At 40.5% G+C, this 13,255-nt stretch overlaps 1 protein-coding gene across 5 annotated transcripts in view; it reads left to right on the top strand.

The window, feature by feature from the left end:
* Positions 1-11,404, top strand: part of LOC137347075 (protein tyrosine phosphatase type IVA 2-like) — a 113,565-nt gene extending 102,161 nt beyond the window's left edge. For all 5 annotated transcript variants that reach the window (XM_068011116.1, XM_068011115.1, XM_068011117.1 and 2 more), the window contains 2 exons: positions 4,244-4,318; positions 6,562-11,404. In XM_068011116.1, the coding sequence (XP_067867217.1) occupies positions 4,244-4,318; positions 6,562-6,673 (187 nt within the window). In that variant the 3' untranslated portion in view covers positions 6,674-11,404. The remainder of the gene's footprint in view (positions 1-4,243; positions 4,319-6,561) is intronic.
* The last annotated feature ends 1,851 nt before the right edge of the window (positions 11,405-13,255 follow it).

Here is a 13,255-nt window from a genome sequence, read left to right as displayed (position 1 = left end):
ACCCTTTACAAAGCTCTGTTTAAGCCCCAGTTCTGGGGCTTTAGGAAAGATGTGAGGGTCCTTGAGAGAGTGCAGAAGAGATTTACCAGAATGGTTCCAGGGAGTGGGGATTTTAGTTAAAAGGTTAAGTTGGAAAAGCTGGGGTTGTATTCTCAGGAGTAAACCAGATTTGATTGAGGTATACAAGATTGACAGGCTTAGATAAGTTAGATGTGGAAAAACATTTCCCATTAACTGGTACAAGGACTAGGGGACACATTGAAGGTTTTGGGCAAGAAATGCAGGAAAATGTGAGGAAGAACTTTTTTACACAGTGAGTGGTAATGACCTGGAACTTGCCATCCACAAGGGTGGTGGGAGTGGATCAATGATTTCGAAAGGAAATTGGATGGGCACTTGAAGGAAATCAACTTGCAGGGCTACAGAGATCAAGTGGGGGAGTGGAACTGACTGGATTGTTCTATGGAGAGCCACCAGGGACTCGATGGGCTAAATGGCCTCCTTCTGTGCCATGAATGATGCCGTGACTCTAGATGCATTATCAGAAAAAGATGCAGCTGTTCCCTTTGTCTTTTAGAACACGTGTAAAAAAAAAACCAACTTTTTTTTCTCCCTTCTATTACCAGTTATTTGACTGCAGACCACTGTCTGGAGGCCAGCTATATTTTCCTTTTTGCTAAAGGAAAAATAAAGCGGGTCAACAAAGCTTTTTGCACCCAGCTTGTATGCCTTGCTCATTAATTTCTTTGTGCTTCTGTTTTAGTTACCATTTACTCGTGATCTCCCATGTATTTTGCACATCTGTTCAACATTACATTAGTTTATTTGGCTTTTGGCAGCTTCCGCATTTCATGAGGTTTGGATTGTTAAGGGATCATCTGTTGCTGTCCCATTTAATGCAAACCATTTGTAAATTATGCCAGGTTAGCATACATGCCAGCCTAGAAAATTGGCAAAATCTAACAACTGCTTTAAAAATGCTGATACAAGTCTAAAAAGCTTATCAACTCCAGAATGGCCCTGAGGGCACTTGTACTTTAAGTGATAGGAGATACGCAGATTTCTCTACTTTTATTGGAGGGAAAAAACATAAGCACATGCAGGTCTAAAGGGAAAAACCAAATGTTGAACCAGAAAATTAGGGGGATTCAGCAGCATGCTCTTTTGGAGAAATGCTTCATTTTTACATTGTTTCGTTTTAAGCATTTTTTACTTCAAATTAATGGAAGGGGAGGGGAAATAAAGTGGTACGGAAAGGGAGAGAAATGAATAGCTGTTGAGATTCGGGCATGGATGGTAATGACAGAGAGCGGGACGGAGCAGAACATGGGCACTGTAGGACTATGGTAGAACCTAGCAGATGTGCCTTGGAATAAGGAAGGAAGGAGGGACTGTGTCAGCATAGTGAAGATGGAGAGTGCCAGCTTGATCTGTGGGCTGGGGGAAGGGTGGAGGGTTAGAGAAAGTGTCAGCATAAATTCTGGTAGATATCGCATAGAATCTTTTAACTTCAGTTATGGGGATGGAAGTTGAATGCCAGCATTCCTGGTTTTGAGGGGAAGAAGAGTGCCCAATTAAACTGAAGAGGGACAGCATGCTAGGGTGAACTGGAAGGGTTTGTGGAGGAAAGACCATCCCCATCCCGATGTTTAAAAATGAAATACAAAACTGACATTTTAGTTTTTCAGTTGACGAGCCCGGCAATGACTTAGCCAAAAGTTACATGAGTGGTTCATCTCTCACGTCCAAACTCCCATTACATCAATTCGCAGACATGCACTACTTCGTCCAGACCCAGTTCACAGACACTCTACCCTATTCTCCCCCAGCAGCCCCACTCCTCTGCTTACTGGCTGCCCCATCCTGCTCACTGGCAGTTGCCTCACTCCCCTGCTGTCCACCCCTTCCCGGTACATACTTAAGGGGAACATGCAGATGGAGCATTGGTGATGTTTTTTGAAACAGAAGTGTGAAGTAACTAACAGTTTGACACGGGTTTGCGGTCTCTGATCTGTAGTTATCAGTAACAGTAAGTCTTTAGGTGCTAATTGACATGGGGAAGTAGAAATGATAGCAAGTCCAGTTAATGTTCTCACAGCAACACAATCTTACTATTATAGCTGACGATTGTGTTGCTCAAGTCCTATGTAAAATATATTACTTGATAAAGGGTATGAAAAAATGCAATGAGCTCCTTTAGCTGTTGCACTAAGATAAGACATTTATAGAAAGAGATTTTCCTATTGGGTGTCAGATGTTTCCTCCTAGTCAGAGTCCATACTGTAGTGCAAGACCAAATTAAATGCCAATAATGCATGTATAAGACTATTTAAAAAAATTCTGGAATTAAAAAAGCTAGTCTAATGGTGACCATGAAACCATTGTTTGTTGTAAAAACCTACCTGGTTCACTAATGTCCTTTAGGGAAGGAAATCTGCTGTCCTTACCTGGTCTGGCTTATATGTGACTCCAGGCCCACAGCAATGTGATTGACTCTTAAATGCCCACTTAAGTGGCCTAGCAAGCCACTCAGTTATCCAGGATGGAGAACAGATGCTGGCCTAGCCAGCGACACCCACATCCCACAAAAATGAATTAAAAAAACAGCGGCTGCTGACAACGCAGTAGCCTGCTGACATCATCTGAGTGCTCCAAGCTGCGCATGTGCGCATATAGTCTCCTGTGCCTACATCTTGCTTTGCCAGGACTAACTGACGCATGCGCAGGAAAAGGCTCTCCCCACTCGGCCACTCACTCCAGGCTGCTCGCTCTTCACTTTCCCCCACCCACCGTCTGGCCACTCGCTCCCCGCTGTCTCTCCTCACCGCTCTCCAGCTGCTTGCTCCTCGCTCGCTCCCCGCTTCTACCTCTCCACTCCCTCCTGCTCTCCTGCCGCTCGCTCCCCGCTTGCCACCCCCCCCATCCCTCCAGACGCTAGTGATAGGCAAAGTGCTTCTTCCCTCCTTTTGACCACCCGCTGCGCCCGAAGAAGGAAAGCGGGCTGCGAGGGGTGACGAGTGTCTGGAGGGATGGGTGAAGCAGGGAGTGAGCGGCCGGAGAGCAGGATGGGGGGTGGTGGAGTGAGTGGCGGGAGAGCGGGATGGCACTGAAACCTCTCAGAATTCCGCAGGATGTGCAGCACTGTCAGAGGTGCTGTCCTTCTGATGAGACTTTAAACAACGCAACGTTCTCGGTATCAAACGTGTCCATTGTGTGCTGCCATGGGTTGAAATTGTTTTTCTGTGATAATTTGAGCAGCGCCATCTTTAATCCTGGCAGCTGTCTGAACGTCACAACTGATGTTTGTCGATGAGGCTGCATTTGCGCATGTGCTAGTACAGCGCCACCTAGTGGTTGCATTGTCAGCAAACGCAGCCTTTTTTTAAAAAAAAGATGCTTCAACTTTAGTTCAACCCTATTTTTCACCAGTATAAATTATTCCCAGTTAGCTTTAATCAGTTTTTCAGTTTTAAAACATTGCTAGATTTGCTCACCTCTATGATTTGTAAACTCTCATAATTTTGAGAGTCTTGTAGTTTGGAATGCTTGCAACGCATTCACCACGTAAAGATGATGTAGCTTTTGTTTTACTTTTTGTCTACTCCACTACCCTATTTACTAATATGCAAATATTATTTGTATAACATTTTTAATGAGGTTGAAAAAAGTAATACTGATTTCTGTCACCCAAGCTTTAGTTGAGTTTAATTTTAAAATGGGGAGCATTTCTGCAATTTTTTTTTTTTTTAATTCACTATTTTTAATATCGCCCCATTTCTTAATTGAGAAGGCATCAGGCAATTTGTTCCCAGGCCCCTCCTGCTACTAGATAGACCCAACTGAATTTTGTATATATTTTTCAGTTCCTATTTTTGAGGAAATGTTTGGTCTCTATGGTGAATGGGGACAAATCGATCTGACCAAATTGGAAATTGTGCACATATCTCATTGATTTGGATTACGACGAAGAAAGCAGTTAATGTGACACTTCATAATTTATACCATTTAACATGTATGTTAATTAACCCAGAATATTCCTTTTGAAGTCAGCAATTGTGCAGTTGGAAGCTGATGGAAGGTCTGCGGTACTATGGTTCAGTGGGCTGAATAGCTTTTTTTTTTTGTTGCTCCTTTTATTTCTCTCGTGTTCTATGTAAAAGTACAGCAAATGTTGCACAAAAAATTGCAGCCTTGCTGAACAAGCACTGACATTATTCAATCTACCCATTTTCTTGCACTGCAGAGCTCCAGTGCTTGTTGCACTAGCATTAATTGAATCTGGAATGAAGTATGAAGATGCTGTTCAGTTTATACGGCAGTAAGTAAACTCAGTTATTTGCAAAGATAGTTTTATATTTTGTTTATGGGTAGTGATGCCACACGTTGAACAGTTTCCCTATTGGCTCAGTCAGCAAACTGCCTATTGTGGAACTGACCATGTTGTGCTAAATTAACTGACCTAACTTCTATTTCATTTAAAAATGTCTCTAAGCTCTTCACACAATAACATTACTTTTGAAATGCAGCAACTGTTATGTAGGAAAATGCAACAGTTGCTCCTGCCCAGCAATATCCCAGAAGCAATCGAATAAATGACCAGTTGGCCTCGTCCTTGCTGGTATTGGTTGAGGGTCCAGAAAGAACTCCCTGCTCTTGGGATAACAAATGGAATCTTCAACAACCCAATGGACTGATTTCAACAGTATGTCCTAGTTATGAACTGTAGTGTCGGTCTAGATTAATAGCTCAAACCCTAGTAGAGAGCTTGAATCAATAACCTGCTGATACAGAGGCAAGAAGCTACCAATGGGTGGTGCAATTATTTAGATAGGGCTCTTCATTTCTGGGACTGAATTCAAATCCATTCCAGACTGATTGATTGGAATAAAGGCCCTTCTATCTGCTAGCTACAAGAGTCCTGTATGAATTTAGGACCCATGTAGTTAGTTCTTAATGGGTATGCACTAGCATAAAACAGCTCCTATTTCATCACTAGTTTGCACTAAATTGGCCATCTCACTCAATGGCTATAGAGTGGCCACTGTGGATAATGGAAATGTATTTTGCGGTAATGGAGATAAAAGGAAGGAAATCCGCCATCCTTATCCAGTCTGGCCAATGTGATTTCAGACCCACTACAATGCGGTTGACTTTTAATTCCCTCCGAAATGGCCTCGCAAGCCACTCAGTTGTGAGCAATTGCAGATGGGAAATAAATGTTGGCCTTGCCAGCAAAGTCTGCATCATATGAATGATTTTTTTAAAAAAAAGTAATGGATGCTGTTCTGAAGTTTTGTTCTTGAGGCACATACTAGGAGAAGAGCAGAGATGAAAGTGTGTTTTACTTTGTATCTAAGCAGGGTACCTACTTAATGTTTGGGGCAGTGTAGAGAGGCTTTACTCTCTATGTAACCCATGCTTGCCCCTAACCTGGGAGTGCTTGTTAGCACAGTTTACAGAGAGATTTACACCACATCTAACCTAATCTGAGAATGCTTGATAACACTGGGAGTCTGAAATGGAAAGTGCTCCATTCCCTGGCACTAACCACCTTTCACTTTCATAAGTGTTAAACTAACAAGATTAGTGACATAAATGTATTTATAGCCGGTCGCTGACTGGGACATGGGAATTTTGCTGCTCAATGTGCTATTAGAATACAGTTTTATCATGTTACTGGCTATAAAGCAGCTGTACTCGAACATTTAGATCTTTTGCATAAATCTGCATTAGTCTGCTCCCACTATCCTCAAAACCGAATTGATTATATAGAAGCGTTGGCAAGATGAGCTGTAGAATGAGCATCCAAATTATCAAGTTAGACTCTTGTTGAACTACCTCATCCTGCTGGCTTCCATTTAAACCTGTAGCAGATTCCCTTGCCAACTGCAAATCCTGCACTACAGTAGCTTTGGTAAGAGGCTGCAATTGGAAAAATCAGAGTGCAGGGACCTGAGGCAACGTTCCAAACCTTTTCTTAAACAAAAAAAGCTGGGAGAATAAGCACTGTAATTTCTCAAGAGTCCTGCTTATTGGAACTATCGGCTGTGAAATTAAGTTACTTAGAGTCATAGAGCGATGCAGCACTGAAACAGGCCCTTCGGCCCACCGAGTCTGTGCCGACCAACTACCACCCATTTATACTAATCTCACATTAATCCCATATTCCCTACCACATCCCCACCATTCTCCTACCACCTACCTACCTACACGAGGGGCAATTTACAATGGCCAATTTACCTATCAACCTGCAAGTCTTTGGCTGTGGGAGGAAACCGGAGCATCCGGCGGAAACCCACGCGGTCACAGGGAGAACTTGCAAACTCCGCACAGGCAGTACCCAGAACCGAACCCGTGTCGCTGGAGCTGTGAGGCTGCAGTGCTCACCACTGTGCCACCCCTAAAACTTGGGCAAGTTAAAATACTGAAGAAAATGTCAGACAGGTCGGGGAATGCTTTTGTGGAAGATGAGTTATAATTAGAAAGTATAGTTCACCTGATTTTGTTTTAAATGTGCAAATCCATTGAAACCCAATCATTCCATTTCTTTCTCCATTTCAGGAAAAGGCGTGGTGCTTTTAATTCAAAGCAACTACTTTACCTCGAGAAATATCGGCCAAAATTGCGTTTGCGCTTCAGAGCTTCTAACAGCACGAGCTGCTGCATCCAGTAGCAATTTGTCTCTGGACTGTAGATACCCTGGTGACGCGAACGCAGAAATTGAGATATATCCACAATGCGGTGAAGTCAGGACTGTCGATCTTGGAGTGAATTAAAAAAAAAATTGTCTTTGTGGTGAAGGAATTGTGTATTTTTCATATGATTGATCTTATCAGGGAGGTGTTACATCTTAAAATGGTCTGTATAGAAAATAATTCACTACCTCTGTAAAAAGGAGGTTAAGATTATGTCTGCAAAGCCCCACTGTCACCTCACTTCGTAGACCTCACTTGCATTGCACAAAGACTTCCTGAGGATATGGTTCGATGCAATAGTTTATCCCTTTGGTTACATCAGGTAGGCAAAATAAAAGATGGAATCTGGCACTGTAATTGTATTGTATTTGATTTCCGAAGATAAGCAATGCCAATCTTAGAGAATAAATCTCTTTGTTTTGGTGCAATACTTAGGTTTTTTTAAATGGAAGAATTAAATCTGTAGAAACATCTGTATTTTAGGTTTTTTAAATCTACCAATTTTTCATCCAGAAAGATGGAGGGGTGAGTGAGCGCACGTATCTGTCCTTTTATTTAAAAAGTGAACAATTTTTGCATTGGAGCCCTTAGGCAGTGACAATTTGCCATGTGCACATGAGACATTTCCCAAGATGTGGGATGTCTGCAAGTTAATATTTCTACAGTATTGGGTGTGAGTTCCATTAGTGGCAAATGCTTCAGCCTATGTACCAATTTTAGTGTGATGGATTCTTTTTTCCAGCCAGTTTGCTATGTAGTGTCCAACTATACTGTCTCTTTCTGGGACCAGGGTGGTTTGGACAGGCAGAGCAAGAGAGTAAATTACCACACCGACCATGGCTCCTGTGTCTGCTTTGTGGAACCCACAAAATAGGCAAGTGCATGCACTAGTCAGTGACTGGTACAAATTACGAGTCCTTTCCAGCAGGGTTATTGATTTAGATGTGTACCCTTCTGAACATGATACAGTTATGTGCATTGTTTTATGGACCTGACAGCAGAAGAATGATACCACAGCAATGTCTCTTTTATCTTTGTTACCAGTTTATTGTAAATAGAAACTGTTGGGATGGAGGAGATTGGAAGAACAATAGATTGCTAGTCAGAAGAACATGCACTCTGTCTGGATTTGTCAGCTGGCTGATGGAAGGGTTAGGGCAAGTAAAAGGCAGGGATTTAATGAGATGAATAATGGTTAAATAAAAAAAATGCAGATGTCTAACATCTGGCCGTAAATGTTAAGTTAAATTCCAAAATATATCTACAGCAGAGAAAAATGAATATCTGCTTCATGCTTTCATTTAAAATAACACATATTAGTTGCCTACAGTGAAAGTTTGTGATTGGATTTAGCACTGAACTCCTCTCAAACACATGCAAAATGTCAATTTTTTGGATTTTTTTCTTTTAATTTCTTTCTGGTAGTAAAACCATTTTCAGCTCTTTATGAAACAAAAAAATGAACTAGGCTTATTTTAATTTTTATTCACTTTAAATGTAGAGGAAGGGCAGGAATTTCATGAGACGGCTGATGTGTAAAATGAATATTGTCTCTTAGGTAGCTATTGTGTCCAATGATCAGCCTGGTACTTAAGGAGAAAATGCTTCTGAATCGTGGCTTAATTTTTTTGATCTTTTTTCTCCTGGTGTCTTTTTTTTAAATCTGTTCTGAACTGTTATCTCTGGATAAGCACTTTGTGTGGTACTAGATGAACAACAACAAACATGCCAGCATAATGATTTAAGGCAGCCAGAAAATTTGCTCCGGTAAACAGTTTTACAATTTTAGTTGGGATGTCTCTGGTCCTACAATTGTGATTTATGCAAGAGCTTGCATCACAGCTGTGGCCAAGTGTGGAAAGATGCACAGCATACAGAACAAATGTGCAGCCTTTTCATAATTAAAAAAAAAATTCTCTCTCCAACTTCAGTCGGTACTAATTTTACAGACGAAATGTGACCCTTCAAAGTTCTTCATTAAATGTGGGGTCAAGCTGCTATTTGCTGACACAATACAAAGTGACCAGTGCCTGTTAGCTTAGATGGTACTAATACCAGAGGACTTCCTGTTGTCTAAATATTTAAGGACCCTGCACACTGCCCCCCACTGCCATCCATTAGCCATTGACTTGTTTGCTTGCAGTGTGTTTGTAGGGATGTGGGGTCCAGCACTGAAAAGTAGGGTGTAACATAATTTAAATCCCCGGAAAGCACCCAGCAAATGCTTTTTAAGTGTAATTCATTTCCTACTTGCAGGAACAGTTTTATGGCCAACCTCATGTTGCAGTCATCTTATTTTGTTACATCCTGTATAATATAAGAAAGAGAGTTGAGTAACTGGAATATAACAGGTACATCAGCTAAAGGCTGATGCCTTTAACTGTGCCTGTCTATCTAGTATGACCCTGTAGTGTATTGACTCAACCGAATGTCTGTCCCCCAAATCATTTTTTTTGGCAAGGTTAAGACTAATATAACATTGGAACAGTGGTTATAAAATGGTCCTTAACTGATACATTATGCCTATTCTGGTGTGATTTCTTTTTTCCAATATTACATGGGAGGCTCCTGCAGAATTTTCTAAACCAATTTTATATCTTTAGAACTTCTTAATTGTATGTCACAGGAATGAGTTACTTGGCTTATTTTTTGTTGATGGGTGAATCCCCACTCCTCCAAAAAAGCATCCAAAAGATTATGCCTTAATTGCAGCACAATGAATGTTTCAGAATTCTGAATCTATCTGGTCCTAGGTGTTTTAACCCACATGCAGTCAAACCTCATCAGTGCAAATGACCTCAGTAGTTAGTAGCTACATCAATGAATCATTGATAAAAAGCAGATAGACTTGAAACAGCTGAAATGCTTGTTTCTGAAATGAATCTAGTAGCTCTGCCCTTGCAGCACTGCACTCTGACTTGGAAGTCCTGGATAGCTTTGTCTCGAGCATGCTGTTTTGACACTGTTATTTTGCCTGATATCTATCATCTGCTATGTGGTAAACTAAACTGGGCATTCTATCGGGTGCCTTGTGTTATTGGTTTGTGTCAAAGGAATGGATAGAAGTCGGTAAGGATGTATTCCCAGACCTGTTGGCTGATTTGGGCCAGGATGTTTCAGGTCAAACCATTTTCCCCTTCAAACCTAAAAATGATCAGGAAGGAAGTGAGTCAGATTTTAAAATTGATGGGAGAGGAGGGCATTGCACATGTTTTTAATCTGTGAGGATGTGGGGTAATGTGATCTGGTCATGCTTTCCATCTCGTGTGTGAAAATTATAGCTTGTATTTGGAAGGAAAATCTCAAGAGGCCCTGTATTTAAATATTTTACTTGTAATTGAAGGACTGCTCAAATTCTGCCATATTGGAGTGTACACTAATGGTTCCATTGTGACTTTTAGGAACTGAACCAGGTTCATGTAGTCCAATGCACCTATTTCTTCCAGAGCCTAACTTTTATTTAAAAAGGGAAACTTTGAGTAGTTGGCCCCTCATTCCTCGAGATTGTGCAGGCCATACCAGTAAAAGGGTCCTTGGTCAAGTTTGGTGTTCAGTGTGGTAGAGAAACTTGCATTTTATACATTGGAAATGAGTTAAGTCTCTGAAGGTGAAGAGACGGCTTAGTTATTACTTTTTCAAATTGTTTAATAATGCAGTTTTTCAGAAGATAATTTTCTCCAATCTGAAAGTGATTTGTAATTTTTATTTGTCTACAGACATTAGCTGAACACCAGGTTTACTCGTACACACCTCAGTATGGCAGTTGACAAGTTCAAATATTTGGCTAGGACAGTATAATTGAGTTAAGAAATCTAGACTAGTGATGGACCGGTAGGAATACTGGACTGGTGCTTATAACCAGGTACTGCAACCACCAGGCCAGTGTCGAAATGTCCAGGTCCAAGTATGGGTCCACTTTGAGACACTTCCAGTGATGAACTTTGATGTCCCAATACCTAAACCCATGTTTTTTCTAGTGGGCTTTGTTACCAGACTTGTGCTTTAGGGTGCTAAAACAAATGCCAACAGTGAAATGGTTACATTAATGGGTGGTCTGTCACTATTTCAAACTGTTTGGTATTTAGAATCGATTTTCTGTCATTTGAAAATGAACAAACTATGCTAAATGGTGAATTATTGAAGAACTTGGTGATTTCTGTCCTAGAAAGACTGCATTCCTTTTTAAATTATCTCACATTGTGTTCTCAGAAGGAAACAAGTTGACATGAATAGTTACCAAACCTGAAACTTGAGCAGGGCCTTGGCGTGTGAGGTTTCCTGTTTGAGTTGGGCATCTTGAGAGAGATCACTGATATCTTGTCATGTATGATTTGTACTGAGCTGGAAAGTGCTCAGTCTTTTTAAAATGACAGCTTGACACTGCTTGTCACTGACTTGAATTTTCCAGTTTAACAAACACTGATCTGTCATTTCTATGCATGCCCAGTTGATGTGTGCACACACCAGCAATCACCTAACTTTCTAAAAGTATTTATTTTTTTAATGATTAATTATGTTCCAAATATATTCACGCTACCATTTTGCAAAATAAAATGATGTTGGAAGTACAGGTCAGTGTTGTGGGAAAGCTGCCTCTCCTGTGAGCTGCTTTTGCCTCCTGTGTAGACTAAAGGAATTCAGTCTTTCTGGAATCATGTTTCAACATAAATTCTGCTTTTATTGATTTGATATTAAAGATATCAAGTGTCTTCAGTGTTAGAGCTCTCTTACTCTGCGTTTTGTTTCATTGTTTATGCAGCTTGGTCGTCATTGAGCTAAAAAGGTTGACAGCTTGTTCATAATGTTGGTTTTCATTCTGGATTCAATAATGGAGGTGATCAACATCAGCTGAGCCGGCAAATGCAATAGTGCAGAAAAGAAAGAACTTGCATTTATGTAGTGCCTTTCATGAGCAGGACATGAGCAAACATTCTTCTGACTCAAGTAAGCATGCTAGCACTGAACCCATGGCTGACACCTAACAAGCGACTAAGATGAATTTAGTGTCCTCGGTTAGGTCATTGGTTATGACAAGATCTCATCACAAACCTTAGACTGTGAATACTTCCATTGTGTTTGATACTTACTCAAAACTTTTTTTGAATGAAACTTAAGTATTTTTTTCCAAACAGTTCCAAATCCTCGTCTGCAGTTCAGTGCTGTGACTTTATATATGCTGGTTCTAAGATCCAAGCAATGCTTTGAGTTGGCCACAAAACTGTACGAATTTTTAGGTACAGGAGCACATTGGCCTGGATTTTAAAGTTGAAATAAATGAGGCTATCGCCACTTACTGTTGTTCTGGAGTAAATCGGACAGCAACTTCTGGTGTCCAGATCAGGAAGTTGCTGTCCAATTTACCCTGTATCTCACCAAGGATTCAGAGTTTAAATACGTGAAGGGTGTGTTACTGGACTTACTCACTAGATACCCATCAGAATAATTTAGGGCTAGTGGATTTTTAATGATGTGTTAAGTCTTAATTATGGCCAAACAACCTCTCTGACTCTGAAAATTTAATTTTACAGGTATAGTGTCTCATTACTTCAGAATTATTGGTGATTTAAAAACTAAATATTTTTAATTTTTCTTAATCCCATCTTTCCTCCTTTATTTCACTTTCTGCACATGATTTTATATTGAGTTAAATATTGTAAATTGTACTTCCTGGTTTAGATTTTGCATGTCTCAGTGAGGATTTTTCAATCTAATTGGTTGAAGAGCCATGCTGTTGCTTGCCCTGTTTACATTTGTCACAGATCCCTTTTAGAGGGTGCAGCGCTGAAAAAGAGCTTTAAATACCATTAGTTGCCGCTTAGAAGTCCGTGGAAAGACTCTCGACAGCTGTAAAGGTAATGAACAGCGAATGCCATTATTTCACTGCTGAGAACAAAATCCAAGCCAGTGTTCCTGTCGTATTGCTGAATTCCTTCACTCTCCAGAAGTGCATCAAAATGTGACGACTCTAATTATAATATCTGTTTTAATGGCTTGACCTGGTAACTGATTTTGTTAGTTTGTCAGCAAGCGTACTAAAAGTGCCACTTGTCGGTCCTTCTTACTCGTAACTTACAGATTTATTTACATATCGCCTGGTGTTGAGTCCTTTATTGTAAACAATTTGCTTGGATCAATTTTGTCATTTTCTTTTGTAATTAATTAGATCAGGGTGAGGTCTAACTCAAAAGAAAACAAGCCTGACTTGTACTTCTGTTGAATAAATAGGTTGATGTTCTGCACAAACCTGATCGAATGATTTATATTGTCATTAATTGCAAGACTGATACAGGTAGTTGTATCAGCAGACCCAACCTGATTGTAGTCAGCCAGATTTTGTTCTCAAGTTTTTGTCAGAATTTCATCTCTGCTTAAGCAATAAATTCTAAAGCTGTTAATCTGTGCTCTGCATTCATATACTTATGCAGGATGTAGAGTTCCAGGCGGATTGAATGCTCTTAGTGTAGATTCAACACTGCCATGATAAACCAGAGCAGATCTTTCTCCCCCATTCTCTCCCCCCCCCCCCCCCCCCCAAAAAAAAAATCACATTTTACTGCTTC

Source organism: Heterodontus francisci, chromosome 31 (assembly GCF_036365525.1).
Source record: "Heterodontus francisci isolate sHetFra1 chromosome 31, sHetFra1.hap1, whole genome shotgun sequence".
Lineage (NCBI taxonomy): Eukaryota > Metazoa > Chordata > Chondrichthyes > Heterodontiformes > Heterodontidae > Heterodontus > Heterodontus francisci.
The sequence above is the reverse complement of the archived record's forward strand: the minus strand, read 5'-3'. Positions and strand labels throughout refer to the sequence as shown.